General features: G+C 42.9%; 1 protein-coding gene across 1 annotated transcript in view; it reads right to left on the bottom strand.

The window, feature by feature from the left end:
• Positions 1 to 9928: 9928 nt before the first annotated feature.
• INTS7 (integrator complex subunit 7) overlaps positions 9929 to 27511 on the bottom strand; it is an 88523-nt gene continuing 70940 nt past the window's right edge. The window contains exons 14-20 of the mRNA XM_055583023.1: positions 25856 to 26050; positions 25190 to 25293; positions 23874 to 23942; positions 19793 to 19925; positions 16405 to 16503; positions 14883 to 15068; positions 9929 to 11433 (exon numbers count right to left, since the gene is read on the bottom strand). Of these exons, the coding sequence (XP_055438998.1) occupies positions 11146 to 11433; positions 14883 to 15068; positions 16405 to 16503; positions 19793 to 19925; positions 23874 to 23942; positions 25190 to 25293; positions 25856 to 26050 (1074 nt within the window). The 3' untranslated portion in view covers positions 9929 to 11145. The remainder of the gene's footprint in view (positions 11434 to 14882; positions 15069 to 16404; positions 16504 to 19792; positions 19926 to 23873; positions 23943 to 25189; positions 25294 to 25855; positions 26051 to 27511) is intronic.

The following is a 27511-nucleotide window of genomic DNA, read 5'->3' as shown; positions in this document are numbered from 1 at the left end:
ATCAGAGCCTGAGCTGCACTCCAAGCCCTCACCAGGCCCCTGCAACGCCAGTGGGTTGTGCTCCTACCTTGACACTGCGCTTGCCTACATGCCTTGTCTCTGGGGTGAACACTGAGTCAGCAGGCAGAGTAGTCAGGATTGCCCCATGCAGGGATGTGAACCAGGGCTGGAGGCCGGAGGGTAGTCAAGAGGGGTGGGACTGTGAAGGGAGCCGTCATCCTCATCAATAGGGCACGGTCACATTGGCCCCTATCTGTCCACCTTTATGCCGGCCCCGAGGGCCAGGCAGCCTAACTGTTCCCCACAAGGCTGAACACGATACAGGACACGGGGGAGATCTGTGCCTGGCTGGAGAGCCAGCACACTCAGGGACGGACAGGGGTGTCAGTGATGCAGAAGGGTATTCAGGTGGTGGGAAAGTATGAACAGTCATGATGGTGAGAGTGTGCAAACCAAGCTCGTGGGAGGCCCAGGAAGCTAATTTTATTACAGGCCAGGATATACATGGAAGTATGGCAAGAGGTGAGGCCTGGCTGCCTGGCTGGGGTCTCACCATGGAGAGTCTTCTCAGATATATTGAGGGGCTTCCCTGGTGGCTCAGTGGTAAAAAATCTGCCTGCTAAGAAAAAGATGTGGGTTCGATCCCAGGGTGGAGAAGATCCCCTGGAGAAGGAAATGGCAACCCACTCCAGAATTCTTGCCTGGAGAATTCCATGGACAGAGGAGCCTGGTGGGCTACAGTCCATGGGTTTGCAGAGTCGGACACAACCTAGAGACTGAGCACAAAGCCTGAGGAATCTGGGCTATTTAGGGAAGCCAATGGGAATAAAGATTTTGGAGCAGATGGGTGAACTGGGAAGCAGTGGGAAGTAAGGATGACTCAGAGGAGGCAGACCCTAGCAGCAGGAAAAACAGGAAGTGAAAGTGATATTCCAGGAAGATTCAAGGAGGCTGTGAACTAGGACAATGGTAATGGAAACAGGAGGGAGGGAACACCGTGAAGCATAGTCTCCCCTCTTCTCTTCCCTCCTAGACACACATCTCACATGAACACACAGAGACACACTTAGGAGGTGAGAGAAAACAACCTCTTTACCATCCCTCTCCTCTCCGCTGTCAAGCCCGCCCCGTCCCCATCCTCTCCCCCAACTTTCTCCCACTTCTCCTATTCTGTTCCCTTGATCCCATGCTGGACAGTGGCCAGAGGCATTTGCTCAAAGAACAGAAAGAGTCATGAGGGGGTTATTTATATCTGCAGCCACGCCTGAGCCCTCTGTCCGGAGGGCATGTGCTGGTGGGGAGTTGGGCCACACCTCAGGTCCCCCAGGCAGAACCTTCACAACCCCCCGGGAGTCTGCCTCTTGTAAGAGATCCCGCTGATGGAGTGGGACCATCACCCTGCCTCCAGTGAGGCTGTTGGCTGGACAGGATAGTCCAAATGCTTTCTTTAGTATTTATTTTCACAGTTCATCAAGTTCTTCTTTATACCCAACCTAAACATCTTCCTGCTATTTTATCCATAAATCTCCTAGCTTCATGTTGCATGTTTGTGGGTGATGATAAACTCTCGAAAACCTTGTGAGTAGGGAAGTCTGGGTCGGGTGGGAGGTATCTGGTGAATTATGGGGTTTATGCCCAATAGTTGGTTGGGAAGAACTCAATCTGGATATAAGCCCATTTATTTTGCAATCACTAAATAAGTCTGAATGACAGAGAAGCCGGAGACACGTCTCCAATTTTTTCCCTCCCCCAGGGGCTCAAGGTTTGTGTTGACAGAGAAGCCTGACAGGTGTAAATGTCTTCAAGTCCTCCCACATGAAAAGTATAAATTCATCTTGAGTCTGAGAAATTTTAGTCCCTTTAAGTCCTCATCATCTTTAAGGCAGAAATGTTTTGAAACCTGTTTTTATAAGGCTGACGTTTCTTTCCCTGGTATTCTCAAGGCCGCCAGGCAACACCAGCCACTCCATCATAAATGCAGAAGCCAACCAACATTTGGTGGGCCTTCCAGCAGCTGGTTTTGTCCCTGTATTATTTATTACCATTAGTCTTCATAACTCTTCAACTGGTAAGTATTAATCCCATTTCACAGATGAAGAAGCCACGGCTCAAAGAGATGTTATGAGAGTCAACAGACACAGGATAGCCAGGGGGCTGATGTGGGGCATGGAACAGTGGAGAGAGCTGTGTGTTCCCATTAATGGGACATGCTAACTTTAGTCACTGTTTGGTCATGTTCATGCCAGCCCCGAGGGTCAGGCAGGAGAACATACACGAGACTGGGTTTGATCCTGGTCACAGACGGGAGGCAGAGAGAGCACCAGGTCTGGCTGGAGGAATCAGGGCTGGGATTTCTGCTGGGTCTGAAGGGGCGAATGGGTTTTTCAAAGTGGTGTAGTTGAGGTCAGGGAGAATGCATTTTGATTTAAGTTTTTTCCCCATGACCAAGGTTTTGGGGAGCTTTCCATCCCCTCCAACACAGAGAACTGAAGCAGGAGGTTAAGACTGCCATGAGAGGCTTAGTTGGGATGTAAGGAAAGGCTTACATCCTTTCTTGACAAATCCAGAACTTGGAAGATGGTTAGTTAGATGCCAAGAGAAGACACTCAGGCTGAGCGAGCTTTCCCAAAGTCCACACAGGAAAGAGCAGTGACTCTGACCTGGATGGTCGTGTCTGAACACCTTCTCTCCCCCTGCACTGGAGAAAATGACCGACCACCGAGGAAGCGCAGGCCCATCCAACATAATCAAGGCCAGAGTGGGTTTCCCGCCACCTCCCCTCCCACGGTCTGTGCAGAAAGAAGGAGTGGCATGGCCGTGAACCCAGGGAGGTTGTCCATGATTGTATTCCCAGTTCCTGCTGCCCTGTATGTGTTCAATCAACATTTGGTGACTAAATAAAAGGTCCCATTTCCAAAACTGTTTGTCTTTGTTGGCTGTGTCTTTCGCATAGATTGGGAAATCTGAGTTCATGAACTCCAGCTCAGAGAAATGGACAAATGTTGCTGGCTGAGCTGCAGGGCCCTGTGAAATCAGCTGAGTTACCTTGGAGCTCAGGACGAAAGAAAAAGTGCTTTCTGTCAGCTAACCTGGTCAGTGTGAGAGACGGCAGGGGGAGATGGGGCTTGGGACAGACACCATGAGCCGTGAGCCCTCTCCTGTGCAAAGGGCCCTCAAGGAGATTCCAAACGCACTCACTCCCTGAGAGACAATTCAAGGCAGGGCTAATACGCTCGGGAGCATCCCCAGGGGCCACTGTAACCGCTAAGTAGGATAGAGCTGATCTTGCTTAAGTGATTCTGCGATTACAGTCATTTCTCCCTAATGCCCTGATACCTTGAAAAATGTGCTATTCAGGGGTTCATGTCCTCCATCCGCTTGGCCAGAAGCAGCAGGTTTCTGCAACAGGAGACAGTTTTTAATTCTGAGTATAAGCTCCTGTCTCCTCGAGGCTAAATATTAACTTCACACTTTAGGGGTGTATCTTTGTTCTAATTCTTTTGTTCCTCTGGCAGAATTCCAAGTAGCAGGTACCCAACTGTCTCTGATGACGTCAAAAAGAGGCTCCCTGAGGAGGAAGGGACACTGCATTCCAAGTGCTGGAATAGGAGAAAATGACAGATGAAGGTCAGTTTCTAATTACCTAAGAGCCTGCCCTGTTACATGTAAGGGAGGGTGCTATTAGATTTTCAGAACTGCCTTTTTTGTGCTCTCTCTACCGCTTTTATAATGGCCTCTCCACATTTTCTAAAAATAGGCCTTTTCTGTCAAATGCGTCTACAAGTTGCTTGAGCATTCTGTCAGATTTTTGCATTTCCCACTCCGGTTCAGGGCCTGGCATTGTCAGGATCACCCAGTGAAGCCCCCTCTCCAACTAGCGCTTCTACAGTAGGCTTTTCATCTACTTCTCTGGTCAAGTGGGGAGGGGGCTGGGGAGATTTCAGAACTAAGCCTGCTGATCATAGGACCTGCTGCTTTTGCTGGGGGTGGGGGTGGGAGGGCAACGCAAGGATGGGGGACCCAGTGTTAACAATTCACCATCACTTCGCTCCTCTCCTCAGGGCGAGACGACACGTCAACAGAAGGCATCACTGGCCTTGCTGCTTCCACTGGGCGGGACAGGGTGAGAGCGGTGGACATGGAGGCAGCCCAGCTGCCTTTCACCTTCCATGATCTTGGGAAACAGGAAAATTAAACAGATACCTTCTCATAACTCCTCAGTCTAACTCAGTTCTATTTTACTTGTCACAGTCTTCTAAATAGTTTTCCTTAAAATACAAATAATCTGCAAATTGTTGTTTAGTCTCTAAGTTACGTTGGACTTTCTGCAATTTCATGGACTGTAGCCCGCCAGGCTCCTCTGTCCATAGGATTCTTCAGGCAAGAGTACTGGAGCGGGTTGCCATGCCCTCCTCCAGGGGATCTTCCTCACCCAGGGATGGAACCCGCATCTCCTGCATTGGCAGGCGACTTTACCACTGAGCCACCAGGGATGCTGCAAATAAGCTTCACAAAAACCCACAAACGAAATCTCCAGAGAAAACCAAAAGGTAGAAGTGTTTCTTCTCTGCTTATAATCTGACTTTGAGGGACTGGGTAGATGTTCATCTTCCTGATTGTTTCATTTTATATTATCTCATCTTTATAATTTTACTAAAAAAATTATCTGGAAACAACAATAAAAATATTTTTAGTCTCAGCCTGCCAGCTAAGTATCAGTAGACAAAAGCTAGACTCACAGTCATGATCTGTAAAGAAAACAATCCCCAAAATCATTTTACCAAGGCTGGACCTAAATAATAAGCAAGGAGGACAATTATTGCACAACAAACATAACTGTGCAGGAGAGAACTAGGAGACGTGAGCGAGTACACAGGATAAGGGAAAAGACACATACTGAAAAAACGTTTTGCAAATATAGACTTGGAAAAAAAATAAATTCACATTCAGCATTCTCAATTGTAATGTGAAAATCAATGACTCCACATCTTGGTAGGTTAAGAGAAAAAAGCCACGACTTGGTTTAAATTTCAGTGACAACTAAAGAGCAATTTGCTCATAGAATGAGTAGACTGGGAGATATGGTGGATATCCACAGGGCAGTGGACTAATGCTAGTTAAGCCAATAAAACACACACACAGCCCAGGTCTTTGTGTTCTTGCCCAAGAAATGGAAAGGAAGACCATAACCTGCTGGAGTGCTGTTGGTCGGAAATCTAAGCCAATTCACCCGACTTTTGGACTTCTCAGTACTCCCATCATACTTTTAATGTTGGTGACTGATAAAGGCTAAATTCAAGGGCACATTATAGAAAACAGGGCTGGGTGGTTGAGCAACAGTGTTGTGTTATCAGAAGCAAAGCAAACACACAAACCCCCAATGCCTTTCTCGTCATCCACACGCTTCCACTTTGAAAAAGCTTTGGTTCATCAGAGAATCCCAATGTAGACGCCATATCCAGAAACTTTGCTGTTTTTCAGTTGCTCAGTTGTGTCCAACTCTTTGCGACCCCAAGGCCTGCAGCACCCCAGGCTTCCATCCTTCACCATCTACCGGAGCTTGCTCAAACTCATGTCCATTGAGTTGGTCATTTCTTCCCTTACTACTCTTGCACTGTCCAATTCTAAAGGCAGTAGCCACATGAGGCTATTTAAGTTTAACTGAATTAAAAGTAATAAATGATTCAGTTACTCTAGGCTTAACAGCTCTATGTGGCTAGTGACTATATTGGATAGGGCAGACTTGGCACACTTCCATCATCACAGAAAGTTCTGTAGGACAGCACTGCATATACTCTGTACACCCAGTGACAGGGCCTCCTTATTCTTAATATACTACTGGCATGTATCAACAGAGAAAGATCAAGTAACCTACCCAAGGATCCATGGCAAGTAAGTCTTTAGAATTTAAACTGGTATCTCTGGGACCCTACACTGAGGATCTTATTTGGCTGTTCTTCTCTGAACTATATACTTCAGTGTGAAAAGAGGTTGATAGCCTCCAGTTGCAAATTACCTGCTACCTTGGTTGGTTTGAGCAAGAAAGTCACATCACAAGATCTCCCAGTTTAAGCTGGACTACAAAAGTACTTTAATTTCTAAATAACCCATATACTATTGCTATCAACATTAAAGACAATCAGTATTGTTGGAAAGTACTTCATAATTTTCTTTATATACTTTAATATGTAAAAAATCTTTTCTTTTTCTGGGTTTCATTGCATGGCTTATAGGACCCTAGTTCCCCAAACAGGCCCTTGGCAATAAAAGCACAGAGTCCTAACCACTGGATTGCTAGAGAATTCCCTTTCTTTAAATATTTTAATAGTACTTAACAGCAGTGTAGTAGACGAAGATAGTAGATTGTCCCTTGGACTGCAAGGAGATCAAACCAGTCAATCCTATAGGAAATCAACCGTAAATATTCACTGAAAGGACTGAAGCTGAAGCTAAGCTCCAATACTTTGGCCACCAAATTTGAGGAGCCAACTCACTGGAAAAGACCCTGGTGCTGGCAAAGACTGAAGGAAAAAGGAGAAGTGGACAGGAGAGGATGAGATAGTTGAATAGCATCATCGACTCAATGAACTTGAATATGAGCAAACTCCAAGAATGAAGGACGGGGAAGCCTGGCGTGCTGCAGTCCATGGCGTCGCAAAGAGTCAGAGGCAACCCAGCGACTGAACAAGTAAATAGAAATTTCATTTTGTTTAGGCCAACATTTTGTTCTTAATCAATGTACCTGAATTGAATATGAGGGAAGATAGCTTAAAACATGTTTACTAGCAGAGGAAATGTAACTTTAACTTTGAATAAATAAAATACTAAAGAAAAGCTATGACAAACCTAGACAGTGTAATAAAAAGCAGAGACATTACTTTGCCAACAAAGGTCTGTATAGTCAAAGCTATGGTTTTCCAGTAGTCATGTATGGATGTGAGAACTGGACCAGAAAGAAGGCTGAGCGCTAAAGAATTGATGCTTTTGAAGGGTGGTGTTGGAGAAGACGGGAGAAGGCAATGGCACCCCACTCCAGTACTCTTGCCTGGAAAATCCCATGGATGGAGGAGCCTGGTGGGCTGCAGTCCATGGGGTCGCTAAGAGTCAGGCAGGACTGAGCGACTTCACTTTCACTTTTCACTTTCATGCACTGGAGAAGGAAATGGCAACCCACTCCGGTGTTCTTGCCTGGAGAATCCCAGGGACGGGGGAGCCTGGTTGGCTGCCGTCTATGGGGTCGCACGGAGTCGGACACGACTGAAGTGACTTAGCAGTAGTAGCAGCAGTTGGAGAAGACTCTTGAGAGTCCCTTGGACTGCAAGGAGATCCAACCAGTCCATCCTAAAGGAGATCAGTCCTGAATATTCATTGGAAGGACTGATGCTGAAGCTGAAGCTCCAATACTTTTGCCACCTGATATGGAGAACTGACTCATTGGAAAAGACCCTGATGCTGAAAAAAGACTGAACGCAAGAGGAGAAGGGGATGACAGAGGACGAGATGGCTGATGGCATCACTGACTCGATGGGCATGGGTTTGGGCAAGCGCTGGGAGATGGTGAAAAACAGGGAAGCCTGGCGTACTGCAGTCCATGGGGTCACAGTGTTGGACACAATTGAGTAACTAAAACAACAATATATCTGCTTACTATGTGTGAAGCACGTACTAACACTTTGTATATGTTAATTTTGTATTAAAAAAATTTTTTTTTGTACTTTGGCCATGTGGTGTGTGTAGCATGTGGCATGGTTCCCTGACCAGGTATTGGAACCCAGATCTTCGCAGTAAAAGCACTTAATCCTAACATGACTGAAGCGACTTAGCAGCAGCAGCAGCAGCAGCCCACCAGAAGCGAAGTGAAGTGAAGTCGCTCAGTCGTGTCCGACTCTTTGCGACCCCATGGACTGTAGCCTATCATGCTCATCCATCCATGGGATTTTCCAGGCAAGAGTACTGGAGTGGGTTGCCATTTCCTTGCTGCTGCTGCTGCTAAGTCGCTTCAGTCGTGTCCAACTCTGTGCGACCCCATAGACGGCAGCCCACTAGGCTCCTCTGTCCCTGGGATTCTCCAGGCAAGAACACTGGAGTGGGTTGCCATTTCCTTCTCCAATGCATGAAAGTGAAAAGTGAAAGTGAAGTCACTCAGTCGTGCCCGACTCTTAGCGACCCCATGGACTGGAGCCTACCAGGCTCCTCCATCCATGGGATTTCCAGACAAGAGTACTGGAGTGGGTTGCCATTTCCTTGGGAACCCCCTAATTCTGTATTAACTAACTTACTCCTCACACCTAACCCACAAAGCATTATTATGCTTCCCTATTTGGGGAATAAGGAAACCGAGGTACAGAGAGATTGAGTAGCTTGTTTGAGGCCACCAATCTAGATAAGAGCTAGAATTTGGAACTAGACAGATTGGCTCTAGAGGTTGGGCTCTTAGCCAGCAGGTTACATTGCAAAGTCACTAAACACAGAAAAACCAGTCCTGCCTTCCTAGATCAGTTGGCCAGTGCCCTATGTTACTCTTAACAGGGAACATGTTCACTTCTTAACCAGCATGTTTATCTTTCCACAATTTTCTGCATCTCTCCTTGAGTATTCTCTTTCATTTATTAGTGTAGTGTTGAAATTATAAACCGTTTCCTTTTACCTTAAATATCTGTTTAACAGTTGATGCCAAAAATGCAGTAGATACTATACCAAACGTAAAATCGAAGTGTCCCAAATCTGATTCTAACAGACATAAAATAGCCTCTTTTTCTGCTTCACAGAGTTACTTTTTACTCCAAACTATTTAGATTTGTTTTTATTTTAGTAATTCCTTTCCAATTGTGCCAGCAACCCTATAGTACACCAAATCAATGCATTCATAACTACAGCTATCAAAAGACTATCTTTCAAGAACATAAAATACAGGAATTGGGCAAATTGGTTTACAAAATTTGCTTCTTTTCTGGACAATTCTGCCTCAAAATGGTATCAGAAATGTGAAAGTTTCATTTTGTAAAGTTTCATTCTAAAAATAGCCACTTAAAAAAAAAAAAGATTTTCCCCAATTTAAGGAACATTTTTTGGTCTTTAGTTTTTTAGATAACTGAACTCTAGACTGGAGTCACAGAGAAGGCAATGGCACCCCACTCTAGTACTCTTGCCTGGAAAATCCCATGGATGGAGGAGCCTGGAAGGCTGCAGTCCATGGAGTCGCTGAGGGTGGGACATGACTGAGCAACTTCACTTTCACTTTTTACTTTCATGCATTGGAGAAGGAAATGGCAACCCACTCCAGTGTTCTTGCCTGGAGAATCCCAGGGACGGGGGAGCCTGGTGGGCTGCCGTCTATGGGGTCACACAGAGTTGGACACGACTGAAGTGACTTAGCAGCAGCAGCAGCAGACTGGAGTCAAGAGGTCCCCTCTAATCCAGTCATTTTACAGACAAGGACACTGAAGTCTAGAGAAATGACATGACTTGCCCAGGCCACTGGGCTCACTCACCAGTGCTCACAGGGGAACCCAGGCTCCACCACACCGGATAGACGGCCGAGCGGTTCCGCACCCACCCCCACTCTCTTCCGCTAAGTCTCCAGGCGTGCGTTCCGAGGCGCTGTCACACCTGTGCACTGTGTGCATCGGGGCTGCATCTAAAGCACGTCAGGCACATCGGACACGGTGGATTTACACACATTTTATGACAACGCCCAGGCCACTGGCAGAAGTGCTGTGCTGGGACAACTGCTCATGAAGCCAAGAGATCTTAGAGGGACCCGAGTTACCTGACAATCAGTTTCACCAGCTCCATGCGCACCGCCCCCCACCCCCCACGCACATTACACATACACACAAATCCCGTAAATTCATTCTTTCCTTTAAACTCTACCCCTCCTTTAAGCCAACATCAACTTTAAAGAGAAAAAGGCAAGACGAGCAAAGAAATTTGAGAGATTTATTTTAAAAGAAAACTCCCAGGAATGTGCCCTGCGCTTCATCTTGGGAGCAGCTTCTGGCCCAAGTGCCCATATCAGCAATGTCTGCAATCTTCTGATCCCTGATGTCTAGAAATCATGATCCCAAAGCACTGACTGATCCCAAATCAGGAAGGAACAGTTAAATGACATCTAGGACACCGTGCTCAGACAAGAAAGTCTATTATTATTACTTTTATAATGGTTTTCAACCAGTATTGAAACAGAAAAAAAAGGGGTTTTCTGGCCTAACCAAAAACATCTATTCCCTGAGCATTCCAAGTCACTGAGGTTGTATTATAAAGAGACTGCAATTTCTAGACAATCAAGTCTAGCATTACCTAACTTGCCAAGAAGAACTTAACCAATCAAAGGAAAGGATCTGCCCTCCTAATTTAAAATATTAAGATACTAAATGTGGGTGATTTTTTCACTCTAAGAAACAAACAAAAAGTCTGTACTATATATAATCACACACATATTAGAAAAAACAAATTATTAATTTCCAATCTTTCTATCTAATTTTTAGCTGCTGTTTGGGTCAATTAAATGCTAAAACAATAAATTAAGATTGCTTTAGCAGGGAAAAGATAGGTAAATAGTTGAAATAATACAGCAGGATGTTTCAATGCTGCCAGACCAGTCACGCCCAGAACCCACAAGACCAGATGTTTCAGGGGACACTTTCAATTCCAACCAACTAGGGGAGGACTCTGTTTCTATACCCTGAGTAAACCCAGCACCTACTGATCAGAACTAGGATTTCCCAAGGCCCAGCTCAGAATTAGAGGTCTATGTCAGGCAGCAAGTGATATATTTTGGTAGAAAAGCAGTCAAATTTAGTAATTCAATGATCCCAATATGGGACTTTTCCTGAAAGAAAAAGAAAAGGCTCAGCCACAATAAACGCAATCATAGCAAAACAACAAAAGTGTTAAAGATGAGATGAAGGGCTTGGTGGGAGAAGAAGTCAGGAAAAAATAAAAATCTTTCTGGTTAGGACCCCAATTATTTCTCAAACTAAATTTTTAAGAAAAAAATTTTTTCCCCAAGAATGTTACATTACAGAAACCGATGAATAAATGGATTCCGCATTCTAACGTTCATATCTTAATCCGTAAGAAAAAGCAAACTATCTTCGCCCAAGCGATCCGTCCCCGGGAAGCCCGCAGTGCGCGGCTGCGTGGCTAAAACCGCGTGTAGGCATTTCGCTGCTGCTGCTGCTGCAGCGGCTGCTGGGCCTGCTGCTGCTGCAGGCGGATCTGCTGGGAGTAGGGGTCCTCCAGGGACTTCACAAATATGGTAGTGCGGGGACCAGTCTTCCACACGATACCGTTGGCGTCTTTCACAGAAGATTCCACCGTGATGTTGTGCGTGCCAAGAATGGCGAAGTTCAGCAGAAACTGAGTACTGAAGTAATCGTTATGAGGCTCAACCCGCTGCTCCATCTCATTGGTCATATTGTCAATGGGTATCTGGAATGAAAACATTGTTAAATGAGAGCAACAGCTGACATGCATAGAGGGGCATGCTCTGAGCCAGCCCTGGTGATAAGAGAATACTGTTTAACCCTTGCAAACAACCAAGAGGTAGGTATTAATACGATCCATGCTTCATGAATGAGGAAACTGAGGCAGGGAGGTTGAGTAACTTCTCCAAGGTCACACAGCTAACGAGTGGGGCAGCGGGCATCTGAACCCCGGCAGGCTGACTCCAGGGCCTCCACGCTCCATCATCAGGCGACAATGCCTCCTCCCTGTCCTTGAGCAGAAGGGGCTGCCTCTACCTTCTCACTCTCTACCTTCTCACGCTGGCCGTCTGTTTTGTGACGGAGTTCAGAACATGCCACCCCAAGTAGGCTGCTGAGGCAGTTAAGGGTACTTGAAAAACAACAGATACAGAAAGGGCTTTCTGACCTGCCCCAAACACTCCTTTTTTTAACCTAAAACACACGTCAAATTCTCCATGAGAAAGGGAACCTCCCTGCACGGGGAACAGAAGACCATCCTTAGCACCAGAGCCTGGGAATCACTGAAACAGAGCTGCATAAACCAGCCTCTGAAGAGAACCCTCACCTTCCACGGTCTCACTGCACTGTCCCAAGACATCTCCCTGCCTTACAGTCTCCTTGACTTACTGCCTCTAGCCCCAAACCCCTCTGTCTTGTCATTTTGTCAAAAATATTTTGTTTTTGTGTCTAAAAAAAGGCATTTAAGTTTTCTGTCCTGGTCACTTCTTTGGTCTTCATTCTTCTGTGAAGACGCCCACATATATGTAAAATGCTAATAAAACTGGCGTGCTTTTCTCCTGTTAATCTGCCTTCATGTCAATTCAATCTTAGGCCCAGCTGGAGACCCTGAGGGTAAAAGAGAAAGTTCTCTTCCCCATACACTTGCTCGATTAACCCCAACCCAATTTCCATCTTTCTTTACCCTGTGAAGAGATATTCTAAAGAAAGAGGATGCAAACATCTTTTTCAGGGAGTTTAAAATCTAGAAGACAGAAGAACAACATAATGCTGAGTAAATATATAGTTTCTCCAAATCCTAGCTAGTAGTGATTCCTCCTTTAACAAATTGACTCTGTTTTATTTTTCAAGATTTTTTTTTTTTGGTGTGGACCATTTTTAAAGTCTTTAATTTGTTACAATATTGCTTCTGTTTTATGTTTTGGGTTTTTGGCCCTAAGATATGTGAGATCTTAGCTTCCTGACTAGGGATCGAACCTGCACTCCCTGCTCTAGAAGGTGAAATCTTACCCACTGGACTCCTAGGGAAGTCCCAACAAATCAGTGTCTTGTTCAGACTATCAGTATAATATATTATGAAACATATTGATTACTATATTATGAACACATTGGTTCACTCATTTAGCTAGATATTCAAACCTCTGTCCTTCACAGAACAGAATAACACCTGTGGATGTACCCTTATCTGTACCCAAGATGAAGTATGTCAAGAGTGACATTAATTCTAAGAATGTATATAGAGGTAATCAGAATGAATATTTGACCTGATTTCTCTATGTTTCTGTTGTATGATTAATTATATAAATGTGCCCTGAAGCTTTGGGTCTCTGCAGGCAGTTATCATGAGGTCAGTTTTCCAAAGACACTGATGTTACATTAATGAAATGAAGTTGACAACCAATTCAAGATCTTAGAGTTATCGGTAAGTCCTTTTTTGTTTTTTATTTGCACATTCAAATTATGTAGGATGTTTATTTCCCTAAAGAATATGTCCACCAAACAAGAACTTCCTTAAAAGGACCAGAAATAGGCCTAGGAGGCAACCTGATCCCTCTAAATGGATGATGCATTTTAAGCTGCAACCTCACTACAAGTAACATTACAAAGCAATCATGTACCACCTGGCTTGTTAACATCAGCTTCTTGACTTTCAGCAATGTCTCTTGAGAGGAAAGTCAACAATGAAAAGACACCTCGATTTAAATGTATGTTTTTTTAAAAACAGAAATCACCACTGTTCTTTCAAACTCAAAATGAGCAAAGAGCTGCAGACAAGGATAAGCTAACTCTGTAAATTCTCATTATGATCTTCTGTGAGTAACAACAGAGATCACTGCAACATAAGAGAATTGTACTAAAAACACAATAAATGATTTTTTCCTTATTCTCCACACATCTACTGAGTGGCCACATAAGGTGCTGCGTTTTATGCCATGGAAGTCAAGAGAGAGAGAGGGAATGAAGATGGAGGCTTCTCAGGGTGGGCACAGAGCCCTCAGAAAGAGAGTCACCAAAGTAAGGAAAGCAGTGATGGCTTACACCAGACCTTCCCGTGGCTGTTTTTACATCTTTACTGATACCCCATTTGCCTTGCTCTGGACCTCAGCTCACGGACGCAGACAAATAAACCCATTTGGGCATTTAAACAACTTTGTTCACACAACTGTGCACGTGTTCCCTTGTTCCACTTACGATGAATAAATCTCCAAGCAACTGGCAAGAGATGTCTATAAAGACAGAACATTTTACATTTGGAACGTTGGTGTCTCATGGGCACAGATTCAGAATCTTAGCTTTGACTAACAAAGTAAGCATGATTTTGGCTAATCTACCTCATGATTTCTCAAAGCAGCACATTCCTAGGTCTAAATCCTTAACAAGAGGTTTTACTTCATCTGATCATTGCATATCAATATAGTAATTTTTTTTTTGAACATGCTAAAATTTACTTAAAGGAAAAACAAACAGATGTGTTCTTTTGGGGTCAAAGGGTTAGGGAGAAGTTATTCCCCACTCCTGATGCTTCCCTCCATGTGGAGGGACCTTTCATTAGATGAACAGTACCTGTGTCTAGGGGAGAAGGTGAACACTACCGATTGGTAGGTTGTGGGGTGGGGGCTGGACTTGGGGTGCTAAGCACCTTCTCCCTCCCTTCTCCTTTGGGCTTCAGGGTACTGCTCCTCCCAGTTTCACAGGGGCAGGCTCTTGTGTGTACTGGTGGAGGCTGGTAACATGAAAGTGAAAGTGAACTCGCTCAGTCGTGTCCGACTCTGTGCGACCCCATAGACAGCAGCCCACCAGGATCCTCTGTCCATGGGATTTTCCAGGCAAGAGTACTGGAGTGGGGTGCCATTGCCTTCTCCAGTGGTGGAGGCTGGTGGGAGAACGCAATTCAGAGCTACAAGGCTAGGCAGTCCTTGCTGCCAGGAACTGAGCTAGGTTCCTCCAGCTCTAACAGGGGTGACACTCCACTGCCTGGATGCTTTGTCTGTCAACTGGTTCAGGCAGGGAAAAGAGAAGTGTTGCTGATTAGCTCCCTCACACCACAATACGTGCTTTTAACTTACGTCCATCTGTGTCCTTTGGAAGGTGAAGTACTGTCTGCTTAACCATGGAAAACTTCCATCAGTGAGTTGATAAAACCCGCATCACAGCTCTGCCTCTTTTCTACATTACCTTGTAGTCCTGCCCGGATTTACTCTGCAGCGTGGAGGACACGTTCAGACAGACAGACTGAATTCTGCGGAAGAGTCCGGGTTTAGACCCGTGCTGGACGACCCCCTCTACCTTCAGCGCCAGCTGCTGGTTATTCTGGACCGCGATGGGCTCTGCAGGGTTCCGGGGGGACGGTGACAGGGCAAGCTGGAAAGCCAACACCAAAATGAATGCTCACAACCGAAAGCAAGCTTCCTTCCAACAAACACACCTGTGCCATTCGCTGATCACAGATTAAAATGGTATTTGCACACAGAGACACACATCCCCCTTTAATGACCTGACTGCTGGGACGACCAGACAGTTGTACCTTTAAAGTCTACGGTTCCTTATCCCCAGCACCTTTTTTAAAATACCAATTTTTGTTTATTTGAATTTACCCCCAACAGAGGGGAACAGAGGATTAGAGAACAGTAAGGGCCCTTCTCTCCCAATTTCTGAGGTGGGGCACTTCTTTGACAATGAACCAACTCCAGCAGGGAAACGCACTATGGAAATTTTCATGTCCAGTTGCTCTCTTTGGCCTTAGGTAATTTTAAATAGACTAAATTCAAATGCAAATGACTCCAAAATTCTAGGATTACATACACCACCAAGTCACCATGGTATAAAAGTCAATTTCCCCCCTCCAAAAAAAAAGTCAATTTCCAATGAAATTTTTTTTAAGCCAAAGACATTTTTAACCTCACTAGTTTTTCTTTCAAAAACATATTAAGAATCCTAAATACACTTTAATTATAGAAAGCTCAAATCTCACTTAAATAAAATGAGGGAAGAAATTGGATCTTTTTGATAATGTTGTTGAGCCACTAAACTAATCAACCCTGGAGACATGGTGCCTTTAGGACTTCTTATCTAGATAATCAATTTTCCTTATTATTCATGTCATTCTGAAATGGAATGTTCTATCATGTGCAGTCAAAAACATTCAAACGGATCCAAAAGTACGCTGAAGACATTTATTGATATGGATAATCCAGGGAATCTCTTCAAAGCGACAATTCCCCTCTTTCCCAACAATTTCATTTTTTGAATCAAAACAGCTTTTAAATTTTGAGTGGCTTAACTACTCACTGACCAGCTCCTCAAAACTTGTTATTCACAGACAAAAATGCTTTGGAGGTAGGGCTGGTAATGTTTCACTGGACCTGATTCATTCTAAGTTGGGTCTGAACAGGCTGATTAGACATGGATTCAGCTCAAGATCCTTGTGGGCTACTATGATGAATACCACTCAAATCATTCTTGAAGACAGGTCAGAACTCCAGGTACCCAAATGCCTATCACACTGCATTGGGTGCTGTCAGGTAAGAAAGGAGAGAAGGTTTAACTCCTAAATCAGTTGATGAAGGAAAGGCTTACAACTGAAGAGTGTAAGTTTTATCTAAACCAAAGGTAAGATCCTGAAACAGAGTTCTGCCCCCTGTCATCTTCAGAAAAAAGTATTAAACTACATTAAACCTGAGTGTTCTTCCTATATTACCTTGATGCTGGTAGACTGAAGTTTCTGGAAAAAATATCTCTGAAATGAAAGAGGAACTTTCAGCAGAGAGATGATGGCATTGCAGAGGCAAGCTGTATGCTGGGGGAAAAAAAAGAAAAATGAAGTGAAAATAAATTTCCAAAGTTCATCAATGAATAGTTACTTTCAGGAAGAAGTTTAAAAACTTCAAATGTTCATGATTATTACAAAAGTACACACCAAGCAAGTTAACACAGATAACACTTAGGAACTCATACATCTGTCAAATCACTCCTGCTGAGGTCAGAGATTTACAGCCCTTGGGCCCACCCCACAGGTACGTAGTTGCAGGTAACTGTCAACGTGCCAGTCTGGAGATGTGAAATCACATCTCATATCCCATGGTATGATAACCACATGGCATGGTTAGTAACCTGCTAGGAGGACTAGTCCATCTCCAATACTCTCTTCATTGCAAACCCAATACTTTTCAGCCTTTGGATTTTTCTGACATTTCTGCGGCACCTGATAATGGTCCTCTTCCATGAAATGCCCCTTCACGGCCCCTGCCCTCACTTTTTCTGCCTGCTCCCTTCTCCCATCTTCTGCCCTAAGATTCTCTTCTTTTGCTTGTTCCTTCAGTGTTGACACGTCAGTCCTTTTGTCTTCTCGGTCCACTTGTTCTTCACAGGCAATTTTCTTCACTCCCGGGACATGAAAAATCTCTATGTCATGACAACTTTCATGCATTGCAGTCTATCTCCTTCTGACACCAGACCTATTATCCAACTGTCTAGGTTTGACAGGTTTACAAACAAAACCTTCACCTCTCCCACTGTCCCTCTGTATTCTGTCTCAGTAAAGTATCAACCACTTGTGCACATGGTCTTCTAAGCTGGAAACCCAGAAGTCATGTCTGCATCCTCTCACATCTGATTTAAAGTAAACAAAACAAAACCAAGCCTTGAAAATATTACACCTGAATAATCTTTATGTATCTGTTCTTCTCATTCTTACTCCCATTTTATCAGTGTGGCCCTTACTTTGGATTACTGCAAAAGTCTTGTAACCACCCTTCTTCTAATTCCATGCCCTCCAGGCCATGACCTGTTCTGTTTATATGGAGCCATAATGTACAGTCTTTAGCTTAACCACTTCTCTCCCACCCCCATGTAAAATTCCTAAAGAGGGCCCCCACTGCCTAGGGGATAAGGTCCAAACTCCTGAAGACTGTGTTCAGAGCCTTCTGTCATCTGGCCTCTGCCCACCACCTCTCTAGTCCCGAGCCTGGACATTATACTGCAGCAGTAACACACTGTTCCCAGGAGACATCATGCTATTTTCTGCCTCTGCTTTAGAACATATCGTCTTCTGCCTCGCATTCTCCACACTTCCTTACCTGCCTGGAAAACCCACATGCAAGCGCATCTTCTCTCTGGCTCGCACCTCACCTGTTTTCCCCACCCTTCAGCGGGAATTCCTCTCCTTTTTGTGCCGCAGCTCTACTCTGCACAGAGCTCCATCACTGCACAGGAACTGTATTTGCTTACAGAATCTTTCTTTCTTATCAGACTATGGACAACTTGAGGGAAGATCCTCTTTGTCATTTTTCTATTCTTAGGATTCAATAAATAGTTGTTGAACTGAATTTTGGGTTCAGAAAGTACCAAATCTATAAAAGACAATTTGGAAAGGGAATCAAGATTTAGTAACCACTCCTTTTATGCTGGGCCAGACAATGTGATAGGCATTAGGCATAATCTCACTTAAACTTCACAAAAACTCTATGAGGTAGGTATTTTTCCACATCACAGAATAGGATATTAGAAATGTGCCTCAAATCATGATCTGCTGATTGGCAGCAGTAGAACTTGACCCGAGGGGTCTTCTCTTACATTGCACACCTACTGAGCAGAAAATTCCCATTTCTTCCATTATATTCAGTGGATTCAAATGTATCAAACTCAAGTTACTGTGTGGCATTTATTTAACTTCTTAGGGTGGAGCTTAGAGGAAATACGAAAATATTTTAACCAATGTCTCACACAAATATGTCTATTTCCTACAAAGATTATCTTTACAACCTTCCTTAGCAACCAATTTCAGTATCAAACAGCTACCTATGTCATTTCAATTCAGCACATACGTACTGACAATCTAATGTGGAAAGCAGTGTGTAAAGCAGAGTCTCTAACCTTGATATCTAATCTGACTCTTTAAAGACACATCCTGTCAATTTTTTCTAAAACACTTGATGAATGACGAGTTCAGAATGAGGAGAGCAGGAGACAGAAGAGAGCTGCAGGGAATATCAGCACCCAGTGTGGGCAGCGCAAGGGATGCCTCCAGGGTGTGAATTTCAAAGGCAGCGCTGCGGGCTGAATGTGCTGCTGTGTCCAGACCCACATGCTGAAGCCCTAACTCCTAATGTGCTGATATCTGAGGGTGAGCCTTTGGGAAGTCATTAAGTTTCGATGAGGACATAAGGGTGGGGTCCCCGTGACAGGAGAAGAGAAAAAGACATCAGAGCCTCCTCTCCCTCCAATTCCTGAGGACACAGCGAGAAAGCAGCTGGCAGGCTAGCAAGAGAGCCCTACCACGAAACAAGCTGGTTGGCACCCTGATTCTGGACTTCTCAGCCTGCAGAACTCTGAGAAAATGGCCATTGCTAAGCTACTATGTCTATTTTTTTTATAGGAACCTGAGTTGAATATGACATTGGAGAAATGGCCAGACAGGGAAGAGGAAATCTGGGTAAGAGTGTCAAGTGTCTTCTGTGATTGGAAAGTCAGGAGATAAAGAGCAGGTGCTCAACAGAACCAAAGGCACCAGAGATTCAGCAGGCTAAGTGGCCAGGTGTACTAAAGGACAGCACGGGCATCGCCTGGCAGGAGCTGATCTACTGACAGTCAGACAATAAGCCCAGTTCTTTCTGTTTTAATTGGCCAGTGGTTTTTAACCCTCGTGTCATGATAGAATCACCTGGGAGCTTTTACAAATACTAATGTCTGGGCCTCACAGAGATTCAAAGATAACTGGTTTGTGGTGGGGCCTGGATATTGATGTATTTTTTAAAAAGCTTCCAGAGTGATTCTAGAGTGTAGCCAAGGTTGAGAACAACTGCAATCTCAGTTAAACAGTTTAAAAAGGGGGAAAAATAGTTTCATCTGCATTCTGGTAGAGCAGATTTGACATGTTTGTGTGACTACGTAGCCACTACAGATGTGTTAAGTAGCAGCTTTCACAGATTACCATCCTCACAACTACCATGCCGCAAGTACTGTACTAACCCTGTTACAAAACAGGCACAGAGACGTTAACGTGCTGAAGTCACAACACAGTAAGTGCCAGAGACAGACAAAAACTCACTTCCACATAATAACACCTCAATGAAACCAATGCGACTTGCCATGTAAGAAACAGGGGTGTATTTCCGATTGAGAGATTCCACCTCCTCCAAGACATGATTATATACAGACATCATTCTTCTCTCATATTCACTATCAGCATGGGCTGCTCCTGTAGACCCATATTCCTGGAAACTGAAGTCAAAAATAGTATCAATGAATCAACGAAAACAGTAATTTAATGTCAAAATGTGTCAGGTACTTTCCACACACTCATTTAATCTTTAAAATAATGAAGTAGACACTGTTATTTTCATTTCACAGATGAGAAAACTGAGGCTTGGAGACGTGAAGTAATTTGCCTTCAGTCACAATAAGTGACAAGCTGGAATGCAAATCCAGACCTGATTTCAAATTATACAAGTCTTAATCACTTTGGTTGTTAGCTAGATGAAAAATGTTTAATTAAAAATTGTTCCTGCCATGAGGTGAAACAGACAAAAGATATCTGAAAAGGTAACTATCAATAATGCCAGCAGACAAGGGCCAAATAAGCAATAAAGATATGCAAGTCATCAGATTATGGAAGGAGTTGAGGAATGTCATAGAAGACATTAATCTTGGACAAATCACTACACAAGTAGCAAGGATAAGATGTGAAGAGATGAAAAGTGTGGAGGGTATTCACAGCAGGGAAAATGGCATGAAGCCAAAGCAAGCAGGTGAAATGCTCAAGAATGGTCAGCAGAGAGCTACCATATGGAACATGCTGGAAAAAGTTTGATCCAGATTTCTTCAATTTTCTCTCTACTGCCTCAAACCCAAAGATATTTTTTGAAGTATTTCTAAATGGGAAGAGGTGGCAAAACTGCATTCTAACTAAACTTCAACAGGGCTATTAGAAAATGCAATACAGGTAACTTAACTATGTTGTGTTAATACTACTCTTATCACTCCCTTATTATCCTTTTAATGCCTACTATGCGCAAGGTACTTCAGCTAGGTACTTTATAGAGGTTTTTCACTTCACCAGCACAACCACTCTTAAGAGACAGGCATCATTACTTACCTACAGTTTATGCCTAAGAGGCTCAGGGAGATGAAATCACATGTCTATATTCATACAGCTAGGAGTGAGTCATAAGGGATTTACTCACTCCTAGCTGTAAGCGCATGAGTATCTGGCTGGCTCCTAAGCTTTGTTCCCTACTCTGTACTACCTCTTAAGTTGCATTAAGACAAGAACCAAACCTCATTTATATGATGAACTTTAAGGAAAACTACACCACACAATAAAGCATGATGATTTTAAAGTCTTTGACAAAGTGACCTAATAAAAGGGTAAAAAACCAGAATCCATTGTTCCACCTTCAATACAAAAGGAGTATTCCTTTACTTAAAAATAAATTTTACTAAGATATGTTACAAAATCACAAAAATGCACCTTTCCTAGTCAGAACCCCAGTAACCACTGCAGATGGTGACTGCAGCCATGAAATTAAAAGATGCTTGCTCCTTCGAAGAAAAGCTATGACCAACCCAGACAGCACATTAAAAAGCAGAGACATTACTTTGCTGACAAAGGTCCATCTAGTCAAGGCTATGGTTCTTCCAGTCATGTATGGATGTGCGAGTTTGACTATAAAGAAAGCTGAGTCCCGAAGAATTGATGCTCTTGAACTGTGGTGTTGGAGAAGACTCTTGCGAGTCCCTTGGACTGCAAGGAGATCCAACCAGTCCATCCTAAAGGAGATCAGTCCTGGGTATTCATTGGAAGGACTGATGCTAAAGCTGAAACTCCAATACTTTGTCCACCTGATGCAAAGAACTGACTCATTGGAAAAGACCCTGATGCTGGGAAAGATTGAGGGCAGGAGGAGAAGGGGACGACAGAGGATGAGATAGTTGGAAGGCATCACCAACTCAATGGACGTTAAGTCTGAGCAAGCTCTAGGAGTTGGTGATGGACAGGGAGGCCTGGCGTGCTGCAGTACATGGGGTTGCAAAGAGTTGGACGTGACTGAGTGACTGAACTGACTAAATATTCCACTGTATGGATATACTACAATTTATTTGCTCACTCGTTTGTTGACATATTTGGCTCCTTCCAATTTTTGTTGTTATAAATAAAGCTGCTAAGAAAATTTGTGTATAGGTCTCTGTAAAAATGTTTTTCTCTTAAGTAAGCAGGCATAGAACTGGTGGTCATATGGTAACTGCCAAACAGTTTTCAAAGTGGCTGAATCATTTTGTAGTCCCAACAATGTATGAATTCAAGCTCTTACAACTAATTAATACTTGGCATTAGAGGGCTTTTTAACTTTAGCTGTTCTAGCAGGTATTTATCTTACTGTGATTTTAATTTGCATTTTCCTGATATTTAATGATACTAAGCATCTTGTCATGTGCTTATTGGACATTAATATGTCTTCTTTTGTGAAGTGTCTCTTCAAATCTCTTGTCAAGAGCTTTTCTGGTGGCCCAGGGCTAAAGAATCCACCTGCCAGTTCAGGAGACACAGCTTCGATCCCTGATCCAGGAAGATCCCACAGGTCGTGGAGCAACTAAGCCTATGCCCCACAATTACTGAGCCTGTGCTCTAGAGCCCAGGAGACGCAACTACTGAAGCCCGAGCACCCTACAGCCTGTGCTCTGCAACAAGACGAGCCTCCTCAATGAGAAGCCCACACACCACAACTAGAGAGGACCCCTGCTTGCCCCAACTAGAGAAAAGCCTGAGCAGCACCGAGAACCCAGCACAGCTAAATAAATAAGTAAATCTAAAAAAAAATCTTGTCAATTCTTAAAAATTGGGTTATCTTGAGTTGTATGGTTTCCTTAATATTCTGAACACAAGAACTCTGACAGAATATGTTTGAGAATATTTTCACCCTGCAACCTATCTTTTCATTTTCTTAGTGGCATCTTTCAAAGAGCAGAAGTTTAAATTTTTAAATCCAATTAAACATATTTTTCTTGATGGTAACTGCTATTTGTGTCCTTGCTGACCTCAAGGTCATGGAGATTTTCTCTCATGCAGTATTCTAAAAAGTTTGGAATGAATCAGGTAAGTGGGAAAAAAACAGCCAAGTGGCCTAGTCTGAGAGTAGACAGGACTTCAAAACAGAAGGCCAGGATTTTGATACTGCCTAGAAAAAAAATGGTTAAGTCAATGCTTTAGGATAGAGAAATTTTAAATGCTTTGTTTAAATAGCCAAGACAGGGAAACAATCTAAATGTCTATCGACAGAAGAATGGATAAAGATGCAGTATATATACAATGGAATACTACTCAGCCGTTAAATAGAATGAAATAATGCCATCTGCAGCAACATGGATGGACCTGAAGAGTGTCACACTGAGTGAAGTAAGTCAGACAGAGAAGGAGTATTATCATATGATATCCATTATATGTGGAATCTAAAAAGAAATGATACAAATGAACTTATAAAACAGAAAGAGACTCACAGACTTAGAAAACAAACTTATGGTTGCCGGGGGTGGGGGGGAAGGCATAGTTAGGGAGTTTGGGAAGGTCATGTACACACTGCTGTCTTCAAAACGGATAAGCAACAAAGACCTACTGCATAGCACATGGAATTGTACTCAGTGTTATGCGCCAGCAGTTGTGACATGCTGGATGGAAGCGGGGTGTGGGGGAGAACGGATACATGTATATGTATGGCTGAGTCCCTTTGCTGTTCACCTGGAACTACCATAACATTGTTCATCAGCTATAACCCAATACAAGATAAAAAGTTAAAGTTCAAAAAATAAATAAATGAATATCATAATAGACATCCTTTTGTAAAAAAATAATAATTAAAAAAATAGAATGCTTCATTGATAATATACTGAGAAGTAGGGGACATGGGTTCGATCCCTGGTTGAGGAACTAAGATTCCACTTGCTGCAGAGCAACTCAGCCTGCACGTCACAACTGCTGAGCCTGCGAGCTCCAGAGTCCACGTGCCACGAGAGATGCCCAAGGGCCACGACTGCTGAGCCTGCATGCCCAACCAGAGAGTCCAGGCACCACAACAAAAGATCCCACAGGATGCAACAAAGATACTGCACACTACAATGAAGGCCTGAAAGCCAAATAAATTGTAAATAAAAAATGAAAGCCTTGAAAAAAAATACCTTGCTGATTCTGGGTCCAAAATGAGGGCTTCAATTGCATGAGATATCAGTAAACAGCTCTGCTGCTGTCTGAATTATGTTAAGGTTATACATTATACGTGATAATAGAGAAATGTACTACAGACTTTACATTTGAATATTAAATAAGGCAAGATGAAAATCACCATATTCTTGGTGAAGGTAACTATGTTACTGATTCACACAGTCTGTGGCAGCTTTGTTTTTTTTCCTTTTAAGGGATATATGTTGTCTGTAATAGTTCTAGGAAGGGTGCTTCAGAGGTTCATGTTGGAAAGAGGAACCCAAGCAACAGGCTCTGTGATTCACCCACAAAAGCTCTTTATCTTAGATACAGGTGTTTCACCAATAAAAGTTAAAAACCACCACCACAATAAGGGTCTGTAGAGTGGTTACCCTGGAGATTCCTAGGCTGGGGCTCAAGGGATCTGTTAACCTTCCTGAAATGGTATGCAAACTTTGGGAGGGTATGTGCATATATGCATTTTTCAGGGGAGAGAGTCCATAGCATTTATTAGGTTTTCCATCGGGTAAGGGAAATTGCCATAAATTATTGATGTATAGGTCCCACAACTAAAAATCAATTTATCTCTTTCCTTTTCAAAAAGGATCTAAGGCTGCTAATAAAAAAATATGGAGAACTAAAGATGGCTTAGGGAACAAAAGTGATGACTGAAACAACTGAATATATCATTAATAAAGGTGATGGAATCTAGGGTTGTTAGCTGTGAAGAAAAGAAGGTGAGGCAAGAGAGAAAATGGCTCTCTGGTGGAAAAATGTTTTGTAACTCAAGTGAGCACAAAGACCTCAATACTGATCAGACCTTGGTTTTGGATGCTCTTCTCAAGAGGGAGAAAGACCACCCATCATTGAGTTACCACCTTTTAAACAGCTTGGTTGAAAAAGAAAAGTATAATTATACTGTTCATACTAGATTTCAAAAAAAAAAAAAATCATTACTTACAGTAAATTTGTGGGCTTCCCTGGTGGCTCAACTAGTAAAGAATCCGCCTGCAAAGCGGGAGACCTGGGTTCGATCCCTGGGTTAGGAAGATCCCCTGGAGAAGGGAACGGACACCCACTCCAGTATTCTGGCCTGAAGAATTCCATGGACTATATAGTCCATGGGGTCGCAAAGAGTTGGACATGACTGAGTGACTTTCACATTGTAAATCTGTTATTTAATGTATATTTTAGTTATCTAATATATATTTTACTTAAGCATATCTGAAGTATTTACTCTACATTTAAAAGAATACTTCCGATGAACAAGAAATATCAGGCAAGTTTAGGATACAGTTCTACATTCCTCAGAGTTGCTGAATCAGCATCAAAAGATGCCTGATAAAGATCCCCATATCGGGAAGCAAGGCTTCGGAATTCTTCCATGGACAGCTTCATCTATAAAGAAGGAAAAATATCAATTATGATAAATAAACAAACATGCTATCATTATTGTGTAAATAACACAAAAACTGAAACCTAAGAAAAAATCCTCAATTAAAAAATGCAAAAAATATTTCAACTCTTTTTCATTTTCAATTCACTCAGTTTTATAAACTGTTGAGAATTAACAAAGGTGGCAAATGAAACCACAAATGGGCATAAGATTATAATAATTTACATACCATGTATAGAAACAAAAACCAGTGCATTTTTAGCTTCTTCAAAGTTCTACTAAAATAAATAATAGCTGTGAACATCCCAAAGTTTCTTTAAAATGTATGTCCTTTCTCTTTATATAAATATATAGCACGGAGTGAGGTATCATCAATCATTCTGTCATTTTAATAAGCTTTCATAGCTTGTGTTTTGCAAGACAGATGAGTTTATAAGCATTTGCTGTTGCCTATGAGTCAAACCACTGATTTCTAAATTTCACAGTTTTTTTGATCTCACAACTAACCTCAAAAACTTCTAAAGTGTAAATAAAAACTGAACTGAAAATACAGTTAAGACATGCCTGATTGGAGATGCGACCACACCGCTGGAGGTCATTGCCTAAGGTCATGGCAATAGTCGTGGCGATTGCAGGTGGGGGGCTTGTCTTGAGGCTATTGCAAGTGCAGATAAGTTGAGAGAAGGCTTGTAGAAGGTCAATTCTGAGCTTTACAAATTCACACTGAAAACTTAAAGGATTCAGTGGTGTACTGGCAGCCTGGGGGATTAAAAAAAAAAAAAGATGTATTTAAGACAAAGTAAACATAAAAGGAAGATGGTGAAGGATAAAGTATTTGTCATAGTCTGCGCAAAAGCCCAATAGTTCTAATAGCAATGGATACACACCTGTAACGGGAGGATGTAATACAGAAAGGAAGACACTGTTATTAGTGGCAACTCTGAAAATCTAGGTTCTATCAACCCTGAGGATCCTTCCTTCCTAAATCTGCAAATACCTTACAACACATGGATCAGCTAGACCGTCAGCAGTAAGATACCATATAAAGGATGCTTCATGGACATTAACACTCTCCCCAGATTCCCTTATGACATTCCTACCTTTCTAACCTGAAATTTTCATGCTGGAATCATTTGCAGAATTCTCAAAAGGTGGGAGTGGGGAGAAAAGGAAGGTAAGGCAGGAGAAATATACTGTTAGACAGTCACTGCTTAAAAAGCATGTTGCTGGTAGAGCTGAGGCAAGGGACAGCCAGATTATGTGGGTCCTGCAAACAACAGGCAAAGTTCTGGATTATGTTTTAAATGTGGTTAAAAGGCAGTTTCAACATAACAAACAAAGCATGTTGCCTCATGGCTGCTTTCTTCCATGACTAGTCCAGGTCAACTTTATTTTACTTATTTATTAATTTTTAAAATTTATTTACTTTTGGCTGCATTGGGTCTTCATTGCTGTGCACGGGCTTTCTCTAAGATGTGGCGAGCAGCGGCTACTCTCTAGTGGCGGTGCACAAGCTCCTCGTTGTAGTGGCTGCTGTTGCAGAGCACAGGTTCTAGGGCTCATGGGCGTCAATTGTTGCAGCTCACGGGCTCCAGAGCCCTGGCTCAGGAGTCGTGGTGCACAGGCTTAGTTGCCTCGTGGCATGTGGGATCTTCTCAGACCAGGGATCGAACCTGGTCCCCTGCACTGGCAGGTCGATTCTTAACCACTGGACCACAAGCAAAGTCTCAAGCCCAGATTAATTTTAAAGAGAATTTCTCATTAGACATTTAGAATGGACAGAAAGGCTACCAAGGAATAGGTTATAACACACAAGTTTCAATGAGAATGGAGAAAAATCAGGGATAAGTCTTAAATAGCTGCTGGGCATACACACTGAGGAAACCAGAAGGGAAAGAGACACGTGTACCCCAATGTTCATCGCAGCACTGTTTATAATAGCCAGGACATGGAAGCAACCTAGATGTCCATCAGCAGATGAATGGATAAGAAAGCTGTGGTACATATACACAATGGAGTATTACTCAGCCATTAAAAAGAATACATTTGAATCAGTTCTAATGAGGTGGATGAAACTGGAGCCTATTATACAGAGTGAAGTAAGCCAGAAAGAAAAACACCGATACAGTATACTAACGCATATATATGGAATTTAGAAAGATGGTAACAATAACCCTGTGTACGAGACAGCAAAAGAGACACTGATGTATAGAACAGTCT

This window comes from Bubalus kerabau, chromosome 5 (assembly GCF_029407905.1).
Source record: "Bubalus kerabau isolate K-KA32 ecotype Philippines breed swamp buffalo chromosome 5, PCC_UOA_SB_1v2, whole genome shotgun sequence".
NCBI lineage: Eukaryota > Metazoa > Chordata > Mammalia > Artiodactyla > Bovidae > Bubalus > Bubalus kerabau.
Note: the sequence above shows the minus strand (reverse complement) of the source record. Positions and strands in the feature narration are given on the sequence as shown.